The sequence below is a fragment of the Siniperca chuatsi genome, linkage group LG18, assembly GCF_020085105.1.
Source record: "Siniperca chuatsi isolate FFG_IHB_CAS linkage group LG18, ASM2008510v1, whole genome shotgun sequence".
Classification (NCBI taxonomy): Eukaryota; Metazoa; Chordata; class Actinopteri; order Centrarchiformes; family Sinipercidae; genus Siniperca; species Siniperca chuatsi.
Window position 1 is genome coordinate 14,537,290 of NC_058059.1, and position 16,691 is coordinate 14,553,980.

Here is a 16,691-nt window from a genome sequence, read left to right on the forward strand (position 1 = left end):
GCTGAAAACCTAACCTCTATCAGTGTTTATGTAATGAGTATGTTGCCACCTGCCATGTGTACATGAGAATGCACACACTAAGCTACAGGTGGTGTTGCTTTCATGTTGCTATCAGTAGTAAAACATGTATCTATAAAGAATTTTAAATTTAAGTTCCAACAGGAGGAAAATCTGCCAGGTATCCATGAATTAAGACAAACCCTTTATGATCTTATTTACTTTCAAATAAACACTTCAAATATCAAAACCTAAAGTGAATACAGACAACAGACACTTCAAATATGAATGAGTAATCTAATGTGTTCAATCTTTTAATGTCTTTTTAATGTCATTTAAATGTCGCCATTACACTGGGACAGTGTTTAACATCACAACCTCTATGCTTTCTATGTGTATTGTACATATAAGACGCATGTTGTTATTGGCCTTTTGTCACAGTGTAGTGCAAAATCATGTGACCTCAGTGGAGATCCTTCCTTACTACTTACATTCAGACCTTTTGGTCACACTTCAATGCAACAACACTGTTTTGCTTTCTAATAAAAGTTTGATCCTTTCACACCAGAAAACCTAATTTTCATACATTGTATTGACTGTAATGATGTTTGACTTTATTAACCATTTTAAATAAAATGTTAAATTATTATTTGCACCAAGTGTAGCATAAGATGCTTTCTGTAAATTGATCTATTACATATGCCCATGCCAAATCACTGTGTGTGCATAGTGTTTTACCTGGACTGGCACATCGTCCAAGCGCTTGATGGGTCCTGAAAAAGCGAAGGCATGATGATTTGATAGCACGGCCGCTCTGCAGCTTCACACAAGACACCCCACTGAACACTGGGGCCGAGCAGCTAGCCGCCACAACACGTAGGAGGCTCGCCATGGTGCACACACCAGGAGGAGCGCAACAGGACAGACAGCACCCCTCCTGGGGAAGAGACGTGATGGGTAAGAGCACCAACAGACAGAGAGGGAAGGGGGGTTGTGGGTAAAGAAGAATAACAGGAGGAAGAAAGTGAGAGTGAAAATAAGATTTTCAATATCTCTACGCATAATTATCAGCTTTCAATTCAATTGCACATACCCTCACATTGGACAAAGTATGTACTATAAGCTGTGCCCAACAACTTCCACAGAAATATGTCATACCCAGCAATCTTGTAGATCACGCAAAACTTATGACCTATGTTTATGCAACAGGTCACATTCATTGAGACAACATTTTACTACATGCACTTGTACCCAAATCCATATGTACATTTTGTCACATTTTCTGCAAAGATCATTTTGGAAAGAAAAATGCATCATTTACACATCTGTACATTAATCAAATAATGGACAACATAGACTGGGATAGCTTGGCTGGTGTAATAAGGTTTAAACTAGAACTGCAATAAAGAAGTAAAGAGACTGTTGTAGTGAAAAGGTCAAAAACATCGATTTAAGAGTCAAATCCAAATTAAAAATGAAAACAATACTCTAGCTAAAACTAGAGCTGAAATGAGTCAATTAATCGATTAGTAAATCTCCAGAAAATGTATCTAATAACTAAAGTAGCCTTAGTGGCAGAACTGACCTACTTGGTAAACTTTAATGTAATCAAAGGATCAATATATCACTGCATCAAATCAAAATCATACAATCAAAGTATAAAGCATATCAAAGCATACAGTAGTTCTGGTCTTTAAGCATTTTGAAAGGTTATCAATTTTGTCATTATGTTAATTAGATTTTTTGATTTGTCAGTCATTTAATCTGTTTCAAGTTGACGTCTTAAAATTGCTTGTTTTGTCGAATCAACAACTCAAAATCCAAATATATTCACCATACTATCATAGAAAACAAAGAATAGCAGCAAATCTTTACATCTGAGAAGCTTGATTACTGATACGAACGATTTACCAATTATAAAACATGTTAGCGATGAAGTTTCTGTTGACCGATAGCACAATTTGAAAGAGACTATTTAGAACAAAACAACAAAAGTGTCTGCAGAGCAGACAGGATCAACGCTCTCATTACTGCCTGCTGTGCTGCGTTCAGGACTCACATTTCATGTCAGAAAAACTGAAGCTACCACGTCACCAAAAAGTGTCGCGGTCTGAATCACACATATACAGTTAATGTTTTGCTAACAATATGAAGTTAGCCCATAAAAACCTAGATTAAGGATGAACACGGCAGCATATTGCAGACGTGTGTTGCTTTGTCATGAACGTGAAACCATAAACTCTCATAACCCTCTGGCTAACGGCATCGTTAACGTTTATGACCCAGTAAATCATCAATAAAACTACTTTTAACGTTAAATCAACGGCTTCCATTCTACATCACTGTCTCACAACTGCATGTCATCCAAAGAAGCTTAAGCGTAAAAATGGTGATTTCCTTTTGTTTTTGGTAGGCCACTGCTCAGCGCCGTTTCTCTGTGAGTCAGACATGAACAAGATTAATAGGCGGGCACCACTTCTCTGTTTTTGTCTCCACTCAATGCAAAATATAGCGGGGCTGAAAGCTAACCTGAGCTAGCTAGCGCGCTAGGCAGCTAATACACATATGTCTCGTTCATGAAGGTGACATATTACTCAAAAAGCCCCCTACTCACGCACAGAAATGCAAACCGAAAGAAATGCACAATGAAAAGTGAAAGTAGAAAGGTTATCGGCAGACAACTCGACTGACCTTTGCAAATAGTCCTGGCTCTGTGCAGCACAGGCGAACTATCTGTCACCCCGGAAAATGTCTGGCGAAGCGGCCGGCGTAGGAATATTATTGGATCATATGAGATGCATCACAGGATATCCGATGACTTTTGATGCGCTGTGACTGATGAGCCACGAAAAAGCCATATGTACTGTATATACTGTATATATATATATATAATCTTAGTAATACATATATTGCTTAGTAACTGTAACCTCCACGTTTAACATTAACATTCATGTTCATATTGTATCATCCGATTTATCAGTTAAGGCTACAATTTGTGTTCAAAACTTTTTCTTTCTCTTTCTCTGCACGAGTAGATTTGTAGATAACTACAACTACATACAAATATATATATGCAATGATAAAGAAATTGATTAATTAGCACATTTACGTGCTTTCTACTATATCAGAAATGGCGTCCCAAAACTGAAACATACTGAAGATGCAACTATGTAAACGTCCACTGAGGGGCGCTCTTTTATTATTTAACATCCACCATTGCACTGTGGGATAAAAGTTTGGTCTATCTATCTTTTTTTGTGTGTCCATTCAGGGTTCATTTTCCTTCTACACTAAACCTAACATTTAAAAAAAAAATTGATTTGCACACGGACTTACATATACTTCTGAAATCGATAACAAATGTGTCATGCATGGCCGAATAATCCATGGGGAAAAAATGAGTAGGTGGGCACCTAATAACCCTGTGATTCCTCCCTTCCTCAATGTGCAATACTACCAGCCAATTTGATTACACACAACTTAATTTAGGAATATGCAACATCCATCCGTCCATTATCTATAGCAGCTTATCCTTTGCAGAGGGACTGGAGCCCATACCAGCTCACCCTGGACATGTCGACAGGGCCTCAGGATTTAAAGCAGGACCCACCTGAAGGCTCTTTTCATTTCAGCTGATATTCTGTTTTAATGGTGCATATCCCCAAACAAATTCTCAATTAAATTTGCACAAACCAGTTGACACATAGTGAGGGTTGAGCTTTACGGGGCCCTGGAGCTCTGGGGCCCAGGGGCAGGTGCTCGTTTTGCCTAGTTGGTAATCCAAGCTTGCAGATATGTACAAACATATCTGAATACTTTTTGATATCCACTTTCCCTCTGCAATAATATGCTTTGGCATTTCAAAGGATTACATCTACTGATAATCGACAAATAACATATAATGGCCCAGTTTGGGAAATTCTTTTGCTGTCCATTTTGTGGGCTATTGGTACGAGGTTCGTGCCTAAAAGCTTGTTTTATATAAATTAACAGTGACATAAGGTAATGTTAAATCTATTTTTAATTACTTTTGTTCACCAAAAGTGTTCACTAAAAGCATACTTTAAGTATGATGAGTGTGTTTTTTCTACCTGTAGTTTTAGAATAGGTGTCATGTTCTGTTATAATGTGACCGTGATGTGTCCCTTTTTGTGTACTGTTCCGTTCTGTTAAAATTATATTGTTAGCAGCCATTAGATATCATGAATTGATTCTTATCCTTTATACTAAATATATTAGGTGCAGTGTTTTCAGATATTTAGTCATTTGGATGGTGGTGTGAGATGTGGGCTAGCAGAATATCTGAGCTGATCATTTCATATATGTAGCAATATTTTAAGTAAAAACAAACGTGTCTTAAGAAATGGAGAATATGATTTACAACATCAAATTAATTACAGAAACGCAGAAAGGATTAAAACAATCATCATCATTAAACTGGCTATAGTCCAGGATTTCAACCCTAGTTGAACTTTGGTTGGCCCTCTTCATGGACCAGTCGCCTTTCACCCTACTAGCAATAGCACAGTTGTTCAAACATGTGGTGCAAGACTCACATTTCTACACTACGGGGTGACTTTTTACTATTGTACATTTGTTTATTAATATATTTATTTATTTTTTTTAGTTTCATTGCTCCTGAAAAAGAGAAACTGATAATCGTATCTGATTACAGATCATTATTAAAGTGGAATTATGTTTCTGGATGCTTAATAACTTCCATGAGTCAAAATACCAATAAAATATGATATAGGGTCATTGATGTGGAGCCTATTCTCTCCTCTTACAATATGATGTGTTTGCTAAACTGTCTCTCTGACAGCACATGCATGTTTGCCTGTGATGAACCCCCAGGAACAGGAGCATCAACTTCTTTGTCAATCTTTGTTTATCTTATTTTCAGCATATCTATTCACTTTGCACCAGCACATCCATTCACTTACAGTATGGTATATGTACTGTATATAGTATATATACTCTCTCTCACACACATACTGATCATCTGGTTCTCTTTATCCGGCTCAGAGAGTGGAATGCATTGTTGCTACGCCTGGTTCTCATTTCATTTGTTACGCCTCTTAAAATTCTTTGTTTTTAGTGAGTAACCTGTTGCTGTACCTCACTCTGTTTAGTAGATGCATGTGTTTATAGGTAGGGTATATTTAAAGGTATCACTAATTGCATGTCCATCTTTTTTTCTAAAAATGGTCTCCTCTTTCTCTTTCTGGCCACGTGTATTTTCCATGTTATTATTTTGAAAATTAAGTATAGAATTAAGACCCTTTACAATTATCAAATGATGCTGAAAAGAAACTTGAATTTGCCACCAAATTGCAACTTTGATCATTTTATGGATACCAGATTTTTATGTTACAGTAAAAAAAAAGAGAGCATAAATTCAACGCTGATACAGTACCTTCTATTATATCACACACAAAAACGTCTTTTGCCTTTGATCCTAGTCTTATTCAGATATGGCTGGAAAACAAAGCAAGGATTTCTGTACATCATAGGCCATCAAAATTTGACTTTATGATGACTGACCCTGGACTTACATCAAAAAGGATAGGATCATGAATCAGTCCCATTCCCAGACAAATTTTATTAGAATTCATTTGGTAATGTGATTCTCAATGAATGCTGCTGTCAACTTTATATTTTTTTGGTTTTGCTTCATGTTTACTTTTGTTTTTACTTCAAAATAATTTTATCTTTTGCAGAGCTAGAAAGCCCCGCATTTCGGACATTTAAGTGTTTAAGAGATTATTATATTGTAAATTTAAACGCATTCTGTAAATCTGGAGGGGAAAGGCTGTACGTAAGATAATCAAGTTTGTAGTTACATTTGGCCAGGTTTGTGGAGCCTTGTGGTCTTATGCTAATATCAGCTGTTTAAAGGGACAGTTCTAGGTTAGATTCCTGGTGGGAATTGACAGTTGAGGTGGTTGTGCATTATGACTAGTTTCAGGCTTTGGTTTAGTGTGGTTACGATTTTAGTTAGTGGAACATTTATGGGGCACTAGTGGGAGGGATGAATACCTTTTTCCTTGGCAGAAAGTCTTAACTCGGGTTAACTCAGGGTTAACTCGCCTGTGGGCAGAGATTCACAATTTTGAACTGGTGTGAACTTTTCTAGACTGACTCTGTTAGCCTGTCTGGGTTATTTATGGTTGCTGCCATTTCCCTTCATTTAAAAGCTTTAACTCCTGTTGAAAAATGCCTTTGGGCTAAACTGCTCAAACTCTAAGCTCCCACTTTTACTCCCTCATTCTGTCAAACCCACCCCCCCACACCTTACATGTGGGAGGCAGCCTGCAATAGTTTGTGATTAATATCACTCAGGTCAGTGCCAGTCTCTGATGGATAGTGACATATGTTAAAATCAAAACTGATAGTTTACTGATCCTCGCAGGGATATTGTCTCTTCACTTGCCCCAGTCTATAGGGAGGTCAGAGGTCAGGTTCAGCTTCACAGCGGCACCCCTGAAGCAACTAAGGGCGACTAATAGTACTACTAATGTTATGCAACAGCGAGTATGTTTTTGCATGTGTCTGTGTGAATGCACACATGTGGGTCCATGTGCGTATCATACTCTGTACGTGAGTATATATATATATATATGTGAAAAAAAAATGGCCACCAAAACAGTCAGCTGTGAGACAGAGCAGCACCAAACACATGCACACAGAAAATGTATGTCTGTGTAAGACAGAGAGAGAGACACACACACACAGAGGAGAGAGAGAGAGAGAGAGAGAGAGAGAGAGAGAGAGAGAGAGAGAGAGAGAGAGAGAGAAACAAAGAGATTTTTTGGCATGAAAATGCTTTGAAGTCCCAGAAAATTCCAGGAGTTTCCTGTTAACAAGCCTGGGGTATAATGTAAAGCAGGAGTGTGAGTCTGTGTGCAAGGAGAGGAGAGTCTCCCCAGTCAGTCTCTCTCTGCTGGTGAGAGGGGTTAACATCACTGCAGTCTTTGCTGTCATTTTACCTTTGAGATTCATATCTGATTTAGTCCACCTGTTTTTTAAGGACACAGAATGCTTCAGCATTTAGTAGGGTTCAAAGTATGCAGATTTCTCAGCGGGGGAGTTTTGTGACTGACGATCTAGAGCTTGTAAACTCTTTTAATCACTTTTAAACAGCTGGTGAATCAATCTTGTCTGTTTCAGATGCAACGCTGCCACCTAAGAGTGGTGAACACAGTGCTACACAAATGTGTTTTTTAGCCAGAGGAGGATTTGTGTGCTGTTAACCACTACAACTCGACTGTGTCAATAAGGATGTTTCATTTTTATAACTCACACTGGCCTCTGCTGTTGTTCGCTGCCCTGTGGAGCCTCAGCTCCCCAAGTTTGCTTACCGCCTGGTCGGGCATCGGTCGGAGCAAGCCCAAGGATCAGCTGGACCCTAATGTAAGGGACTGGGGAGACTATTCAGACCTCCCTCCAGGAATCGAGCAGGGGTTGGGGTTGGATGAAGACGGAGAACATGGAGACAACAGAGGACTTGGAGAATCGTCATCAAGCCTGGCTTCGGAGCTGGATTTCCTGGCTGACTTTGCAGGCAAGACAAATGAACTGATCAGCCGATGTGTCTATTTGTCTGTCTGTCTACTTACAGTAACACCCCAGGTAAAAAGCGACTGTGGGTGATAACAGCCCCATCACACAATGACCACTACCTTCTTATGATGGAGAAACAGCTGGAAGACATGGAGCAGGTACTGTGTATACAGATATATATAAATATATATATATATATATATATATATATATATATATATATATATATATATATATATATATATATATATATATATATATATATTTCTTTTAAGATTTGTTTCATTTAATTTGGAAAACTATTACAAAGGAATTTCACTCAAAACAATCTACTTTCTATATCTTCTGTAACTGTAACTCTTTTTTTTGTCTGTCTCAGAAAGGGCTGAACTGCCGTCTAGCAGAAAGAGACACATTCATCATCACCATCATCCAGAACGCCATGATGGAAGGTCGAATCCAGAAAACAACTTTCCAAGGAGATGCCACAGTAGAGAGTCTGGACCCTGACACAGTTACCAAACTGCTGCACTACCTGGAGCTTAACAGCCAGGTAACCAGTTTATATCTTGGCAAGATATAAACAAGTTACAGCCCATTTTAATTATTTCTTTTCATTTTAATTTTTCTGACGTTGTCTGATTCTCCTTTGTGGGTTCCTCCGCTTGACTTTAAGTTTTTATACTACACCAATTGTTTCAGGAACAAGAGTTCACCATGCTGGTTCTGAAGAAGAACCTTCGGGTCAGTGAGCGCTTCCCTTATCCTGTCCGTGTTGAGGCGATTTTGGAGCTCATTGATCAGTTCCCAATGAGGAAGCTGGAGAAGATGACGAGAAAAGGATCCAACTTGAGGTTCCATAATACCACTGTGTCATTTTCTGTACTTATAGAGAACTGAGGAAGGGTTTTACAAGTTCATTCAGTCCACTTTATATTTCAAGCGGCGCTTTTTGTAGGAAAAATGATCAAAATTTTAAATATGAAAAAGTGAGAAAACTGCTAAACTATATATATTTAACTGATTATCTGTGTTATGCGTTTCTATGAGTGTATATTTGGGTGTAATACAGATGTAAAATTACATGTCAAGCTAGCTAGCGGCATGGCTCTATGGATGGCAATATCGCTCTGTTGGTCGGTCAGTCCTTCACTTTGGTCCATTCTGAAATGTGTCAACAAATATTAGATTGATTGCCATGAAATTTTGAACAGATATCGATTGAACCCAGACGCTGAATCCTACTGACTTTGGTGATCCCCTGACTTTTCCTCCAGGACAAACCATGAGGTTGACATTTGTGGTTTTGAGTGAAATGTCTTAACAACTATGTGATGGATTGTTATGAAATTTGGTGCACAAATTCCTGTCCCCCTCAGGATGAATTCTAATTACTCTGGTGATCCTCTGACTTTTCATCCAGTGCCATCATCAGGTCAAAATTCCAATTAGTTCAATACTTTGGTTTATGACCAAATACCTGAAAAACAAATTACATCCTCATCAGCCTCTGCTGTACTTTGTGTTTTGTGCTAATTAGCAAATGTTAGCATGCCAACATGACAAGCAAAGATGGTGAACATGGTGAACATTATACCTACTTAGCATCAGCATATTGACACTGTTATTGTGAACATGTTAGCATGCTGATGTTAGCATTTAGCTCAAAGCACCGCTGTGCCTAAGTACAGCCTCACAGAGCTGCTAGCATGGCTGTAGACTCATTGTCTTGTTATTTATATTGGTCGACATAGCACAAATTTGTCACATGGGGCTGTACAGTTTGTGCAACAAACAACACCCTATCCTTAGACCCTCGATTTGGATAAGGAAAAACATATGTTGTATGTGTCCAATATCAAAAAGTATGGGTTGTAGTCCTCTAACCAACCTTGCTCGTGCATCAACTTCCATCATTTTAGCCTTCTATACCCATGAGCTGGGTATAGAACCTGAGGATTGAGTGAAATTTGAAAACAATGTGAAAGAACACATTTACCATGTAAGATGTTAATGTGCGTTATCTAAGTGACCATGCAGTACAATTTGAATTTGTGGTTTTTCTATGTCCTTTTGGTTGAAGTTATGGAGGAAAAATCTACACAAATCCTCTCAGACAAAATGCTGTCTTTTGGTGCAGGTGTAAAACCACTAAAAAGAAGGTTGTGATGAAAAGGAAGAAGATGGTACTGAGCCCTCAGAGGCGAGGGAATGTGGCTTCTGTTGTGGCACAAAGAAAACCTCCCCTGGACAAAAAAGCTGCCCTGAAGAGCAAGATCCAGGATATACTGAGTGGACGGTTGAGGTTTGTTATCCGTAAGGTGCCTGCTGTGGGGTCCACGAGGGGAAAAGACTTGAGCAGTGGTGGTCGGGCCACTTCTAACGGACAGGAAAAAGTGCACAACCCTCCATCAGTGTCTGAAGTGAAGAAAGACAGGTGCTGTCTTCATATTTTTTGTCAATTTTTCAAACTTAGTAGACGTAAGAGTGTGGATGTTTGATCGATTTCACTTAAACCCTGCTAAGATTTTGTGTTCCCATCTGGTATGTCATGCCTCCTCATCCCCTTACACCAGACAGAGATGCATTTTTTTTTAGTGCTGGATGAACATCAAAGAACATTTTTTCTATTCTACTGCAGGCCTGACTCTACTGTGGAAGAAGGAAAGAAAAGACATGGAGGGAAAAACAGTGAAGATCAAAAAGAGGAGAATGTAAAGGGTGACACACAGGAAAAACAGAGCTCTAAGAAAAAGGGCAAAGGGAAAAAAGGGAAGAAAGGGAAAGGAAGAGGGAAAAAGACCAACAGAGAGGCCAGTGAGAAGGATAAAACAGCCCTGAAGAAGTTTTTGGACAGTTTAAAGGGGACAAGAAGGTTAATGGTGAGAACTTTCTCTTTGTCTGTTTGTCTGCCTTTTTCTCCCTTTCTTTTCTCCCTAATCCTGATGAACAGTGGCATCCACATTCTAAGTGCATTCAAAACAGTGGACTTTTAAGACATATCTGCACCTGATCATTACCTTCCTATCATCCATTTGGAGTTATGTATCTGTGTGTGTGTGTGTGTGTGTGTGTGTGTGTGTGTGTGTGTGTGTTGTCCTGGTACAAGTTGATCTCAACGCCTAGCAGAGATGCAGCACTGTACATCCAGCAGAAAGAGGAGAACGAGAAGCAGCACTGTAACCTCGCTATCAGGAAGATCACCGTGGCGACCATTGTGGGTGAAGGAAGAGACGCTGTGCTCATGCTGCAGCACCACCAACTAGGTAGGAAGTGTTTGTACATATCTCTGTGTGTGATGTTGTATGTTTGAATATTTGCATCTAAATCATTTGGTTAGGTTCTCTCCAGTGTTGATCCAAGTCATCGAAAAACCTGAGAAGATATTATCTTTTACTATTGTTGGAATATTTTGAACCAAATAAAGCAACACACTATGTTTTGTACTAAAGCATGACCAAAGGCAAATGTTACAGCAACAGAGGTTTGATTCACTGTGAAGTACAACACTCTGAAACAGTAAATTTCTTCACTCTGACATTTGTTGTAACAAGGATCATACTTGTGTTTTTCATGCTTCATCCTCTTCACTTCCGATTGCTCTGTGATCGTATTGCCAACATGTGTTATTGTGCGGTGGTGTGACAATATGCTGTGGGTATTTCTGACTTCCATGAATAGAGAGTCAGCAGCAAGACTATGAGTCTACAGCCATGCTAGCGGCTCTGTGAGGTTGTACTTAGGCACTAAAACCACAGTGGTGCTTTGAGCTGAATGATAACACATCTTAGTTTAGCATGTTAGCATGTTAATATTTGCTAATTAGCAGTAAACACAAACTACAGCTGTGACCGATGGGAATGTCATTTGTTTTGTAGGTATTTGGTCATAAACCAAAGTAAATAAAGTTATAATGTTGAAACATTCCTCAGAGGTGTTGATTCAACTTTATGGTAGTTTTGGGTGATAGTTAATGTTGCTGTGGTTGTACTGGGTTGCATTACGCTCAAAGGTGTCCCTGGTATTTTGTTTGCTCCCTCTGCATCTATGCACACACATTCATTCATATATTTCATGCGTGTGTGTTTCAGAGTCAGAGCCTCCACTCAGCGACCAATCAGAACATTTCTCAGACTCAGGCCTGATCTCGCTGTTGAGAGCAGAGCTCGGCCTCTCGTCCTCTGAGCTCTTTTCCATGACCGTCTCAGACTACGACATCAAGCCCAATGTAAGACAGTCTCCTCTGCACTTTTCTTAGTTTTTTTTTGTCCTTTTATTTGAGTTTGAAAAGCGTGCATGCTCGTTTTCAGCACCACTCTTACCCATGTTCACACCTAGAAGCAGTCTAGTTACAGCTGCTCAGAATGATGAAGACAATATTCACGTTGTCTGCCCAGATTATTTCAAGCCAGTGCAGGAGTCAACAGTCAACATTTCTTTCTTTGTATGACAAAGCAGGGACGTTGGAAGTCATATATATACAGTATATATACACACATGGCCTATATATATATATCAGCGATGGGCCCATTCATGAGACAGCTGTTACTCTGTTTGCTGGTAACAGAGGAGACTCAAGTCTGTAGTGTAGTTCATACACTGCACTGATAAACCTGAGAATTATACAGTTACATCAGCTCTCTCTCTCTTAATTCAATTCAATTCAATTGGGCTTTATTGGCATGGGAAACAGATGTTAACATTGCCAAAGCATGTGTGAAATAAAAACATACATAAATAGACTAATTGTGATATTAAAATATATACAGATAAGTAAGATAACAATAATAATAATAATAAATTGTAGACTTGCTGTTAAAATACAAGTACAAAAAGTGAAAACTAAACACTGCAACATTTTGTGTGTTTGTGTGTCTGTGTCTAGGTCATTCATTGTCCCTCAGGTTGTGGCATGTTGATCTATATTGGGCAGCAAGATATGCCCTGTCTCCTTCTCCTAGGAGTATTTCTAATTTTGACAGGTCATTTAGCTCTTTGAAATCTGAGATTACAGAGTTGAACTTGTTAAAGTAAAGGTTTCTCATTTCTTTGAATGTTGTACATTGTAGAAAGAAGTGCATCTGTAGTTACCAAATATATTTCATAATCTAGATATATAACCAACTCACACATCCTGTTGTACTAATGGCCTACATGTGTCACTGTACAGTGGCAGTAATTGCAGTTACCTTATATACTCTAGCTGTAGCTGGCTGGATTGAACTCTCTGGGTCTGTCTGACTGTGCCCTGCATGACGTCTTTTGGTTACTTTCTAAACTCCCTAAAACACCTCAATGTGTTCGCATATGATAGATCCAATCTGCCTTGCCTTGCTTTCCATATTGTAGACTAATACATATTAATGATAAACAACGGATAAAAAACAAAGTCAAGCCTCTTTCCTGCCACAAATACTTGTGCCTGATTTTAGGGGGTGCTGCAGCCCCCTCAGCACCCCTACTTCCCGGGTCCATGTGACAAAGCTACTGCCATCCTTTCATTTATTTGTGAAAATCTAAGAGAATCCAACATCATTTTGTAAGAGATTTACAAAATATTAATTGATCCCCATATTTATAATCCTGCTGTGTCATAGCTGTGTTTTTACAATGTTCATTTAATTTTTTATTGTCTTATGCTATGTCAGGAACTGTTGCTGATGTAGGCTTGTAAAGACCATTGAAATGTAATTCCATGTAATATGTGGTATACGACTTGACAAGACTTGTTTCTCATTTTTTGCCAAATTAAGCTTTTATCTTTCCCCCAGAGAGTCTTTGAGGCTCCTCCATCAACTCCTGCTCTGTTCGAGTACATTGACAACTTTCCCTCAAGGCGCTCAGAAAAGGAAAAGGAAAGGAAGAGTCCTATGGTCTGCTCCAAAAACAAGCAACAGCCTGGAGCTGAGAATTCACTGCTCAGGTAGAGAACTGTAACTCAGTGCTCATTATTACCTAATACTACATAGAGACAAGCAGCGTCTGGAGCCTCTTTAGAAATCATATAAAAGATTTTTCTCACTGGGAATGTCCTTATTTAACATGCCCTGATGTGGAATATTGATTAGATGATTAGAACTCTTCTGCCATACAAAGCCAACATGCAGTAACTACATATTTAGTTAAGACCAAAATCTGACTTGTTAAGATTTATTTTGTCATATAACATTTTTATGCCATAGAAATGTATAATTCCAACGAAAACTGCATGTTTAATGTGCAGTTGAAACAAAACACAGCTATATACCACCCCAAATGGTCAATTACACAGCCAAGTCCTGCTAGCTAGAGATAGCCAGAGCTAGCCTTGACTAAAGCCCCCTAACTGTTAGAACTGTTAAATATATCAATTTTGGTGAACTAACATCTTGGTAATTTAGTTTGTTATCCCACATAAGTAAAGCAGAAGCTAAATCCAGTCAAAGAGAATAAAAACAGCAAAACTAGTCTTGCTAAAAAGGTAACTAGCTAAATGTTTGCTTAGTAGAGTAGCATTAACTGCCAGATCACTTTTTGACTCTAGTGGAATTCACTAGAGAGTTGGCGTGGTCAAGCTACTTTTAAATCACTTATTTAAATGTGTTAAGGTGTAAATTAATATATATAATTCATTTACTTAATTAATTATATTAATTTGAAGGTTATTATTAAAAAACTAGTAGATAGAAAGCTGAACGAACTAATTTTGTTTGCTGATACTGTGTTTTCCCCTCAATTATATTCCCTTTAGTTTTTCCAAAAGATTCCTTTATGATTTTTTTTGTAGTAAAATAAAAAGTCCAAAAAAATATTACTGCTCTCTGCCTTTGTAGGGCAAAATGTGTCTCAACACATCATGGCTGAATGAAAAGCATAAGTTTGGCTGACTTATACCACAACATGCAAACTTACATCACCATTTTTATGGCTGTTTAGGTTCATGTCTAAGAGGAGACTGCTGCTTATCTCTGCTCCCTCTGAGGACGACTACTCCTTCCAACAGCAGCTCTCTGCTCTCAGTGGACAGGAGTGTCCCCTGGGTGAGTAATACACCACACTTGCATCTACTGAACCATGTACTGTCTGTCTGCTCTATAGTTTTTGATGCAATATGGAAATGTTATGACAGAGTCACGTTTCCCCTCTGACCTTCAGGGCTGGCAAAGACAATCCAACCAAACACTGTCTTACATCATAACTCATACATGTATATGAAATCTATTGCATTATTTGTACTACAATATATTCTTATTATACTATAATATACTGTATTATACTGCATGATCTTTTCCTCAGGTATTCGCCACTTTGCCATGTTGAAGCTGACTGGAGCTGGAGACAAAGCGTCAGGAAAAGTTGAGCTATTTCCCCTAAATGGTGAGTCACAGTCATGTAGGGCAGTCCAGGTACTTGAGACGGTGATGGAAACAGGAACTTGGAATTTATTGCCAATGTTGTGTATATTAATAAATATATAGAGACATGTCCAACAATTTACATTTATGCGTGAGCAGTGTTTTTCAGGATTCCTACTTGCCTTTTTTAATGTTTAATGTTTTGTAAAGTGCACTACTTTATTCTTCTTCCAGGTCGTAGTCAGAGTGAAGTTGAGCCATTATCCCGTGACACTGTCAACAATCTGAGAGAACAGCTGAAGATCAGTAAGGACTATTTCAGCATGCTTGTTGTGGGGAAGGACGGCGATGTCAAGGCCTGGTTCCCATCACCCATGTGGTCCCTGGATAACATCTACGACCTGGTGGACTCCATGGAGCTCCGCCTCCAGGAGGAGAAGCTGCAGAAGAGACTGGGGATCCACTGCTCTGAGGACAGAGGGAGAGGAGGCATTGAAGAGGGTCATTATCGAGGCTATGATGAAGACAGGGTGGAGGAGACGTACTTGTATCACTGGTCAGAGTGATGAGAAAGAAGGAGGAAGAAGATGCAGTGCTGAAGTGCTACCTAAAATCTTGAGATGACACAGCACATACATGAACACATACAGTAGATTACACATAAGCAAACTAATAAACAAAGACTTCAAAAACTCATCTTCAGGACTCACATGATTCAATTTATAAATTCTAAATAGATGATGATGCATTTGTTGGACACCACAATAATAAGCTGAATATTTTATGTTTGCAAGTAATACATCTGAAAAGCAGAGCAGAAAATATTGGAATGGTTTCATTCAACAAAGTCTTAATGAAAGCATATGTGCATCCCTCCACTGTTTAATTTTTAGAAAAGTTGGTGCTCTGTTATTATTTGCTGATTACAGCAACAGTGAAGCAGGAAGACAGTCCATCCAGGGCCGAGCAGAATGTGCTTTTTGGCAACACTTCTGTCCAGTCTTTTTCAATCACATTCATTGTGGAAAGTATACAAATGGAAAGTTTCTTTGTTGAAATGTTGTGATGCTGAAATTGAAACTGTATTTAAAGGAAACACATGTTCTTTTCTTGAACTCTGAGCTAAACATCTGTTTTTTAAAGAGCTGCGGTCTTCAGACACCTCAGGGTCAGTAAATACTGAACTTTTTGCATGCCTCAGGACATTATTCTATAACAGTAATAATAATCACATTTGCATGTTGGCGTGATGTACCTCCCACAGTCCAAAAATTGGCAGCCAGGCAGATTGGAGATTTCAGATTGTGTCACGTTATGGATGATGGATGAAGGGGAAAGATCCTGGTGAGTGCCTTCCATCCAGTGCATCCTGGAAGAGTCTGCACGCCACAACCTGCTGTGAGCCGTAGTAGGTGTATGTCGGTAAATGAGTGAATGTTATATGTCACACACCATCTTCTCTCATAACCCTAAACTATACATTTCTGTTACATAGACAGGAAAACAACCATGTATTGCAAATGTCAAAGAATGGATATCCCAAAATTTCCTTCAGGTAGACAAAACTCTATGTTTTCTCTACGAGCTCTGCGTTAATGGTCCTGAAACTAAAAAGTCAGAAAAAAATGTTTTCTCCTGTTTCAGGCGTGGCTAAAAATCTACACTTGTTGCTACCACAGTCAGCTGGCTACAAGGCAGGATATGACAATGATCTTCAAAGCTTTATGTGCTGCATGTCTGTGCATGGCCACTGACAACCTAACAAAATAATAAACACATTTTCACAAAATTTTGAAC

The 16,691-nt window shown here is 38.8% G+C and overlaps 2 protein-coding genes across 5 annotated transcripts in view; one reads left to right on the forward strand and one right to left on the reverse strand.

Moving 5' to 3' along the window:
* The window catches only part of nnt (nicotinamide nucleotide transhydrogenase), a 34,487-nt gene extending 33,598 nt beyond the window's left edge, over window positions 1-889 (reverse strand). The window contains exon 1 of the mRNA XM_044175219.1: window positions 736-889. Within this exon, the coding sequence (XP_044031154.1) occupies window positions 736-889 (154 nt within the window). The remainder of the gene's footprint in view (window positions 1-735) is intronic.
* Window positions 827-16,683, forward strand: ccdc80l2 (coiled-coil domain containing 80 like 2). 4 transcript variants are annotated; one of them, XM_044175229.1, is made up of 13 exons: window positions 827-954; window positions 7,168-7,561; window positions 7,630-7,718; window positions 7,940-8,113; window positions 8,263-8,414; window positions 9,701-9,997; window positions 10,202-10,442; window positions 10,670-10,826; window positions 11,652-11,788; window positions 13,332-13,483; window positions 14,476-14,579; window positions 14,836-14,916; window positions 15,129-16,683. In XM_044175229.1, exons 2-13 carry the CDS (start codon window positions 7,279-7,281, stop codon window positions 15,458-15,460), a joined length of 2,199 nt encoding a protein of 732 aa, XP_044031164.1. In that variant the 5' UTR covers window positions 827-954; window positions 7,168-7,278; the 3' UTR covers window positions 15,461-16,683. The 4 variants fall into 4 exon arrangements, with proteins under 4 accessions (XP_044031164.1, XP_044031162.1, XP_044031161.1 ...); XM_044175227.1 differs by lacking the exon at window positions 827-954 and adding an exon at window positions 2,720-2,857; XM_044175228.1 differs by lacking the exon at window positions 827-954 and adding an exon at window positions 6,812-6,943.
* The last annotated feature ends 8 nt before the right edge of the window (window positions 16,684-16,691 follow it).

Coding starts and splice junctions, on each gene's coding strand:
- ccdc80l2 (XM_044175229.1), top strand. CDS start 7,279: ATGTTTCATTTTTATAACTCACACTGGCCTCTGCTGTTGTTCGCTGCC. Junction 7,562..7,629: donor TTTCCTGGCTGACTTTGCAG/GCAAGACAAATG, acceptor GTAACACCCCAG/GTAAAAAGCGACTGTGGGTG. Junction 11,789..13,331: donor ACTACGACATCAAGCCCAAT/GTAAGACAGTCT, acceptor TCTTTCCCCCAG/AGAGTCTTTGAGGCTCCTCC.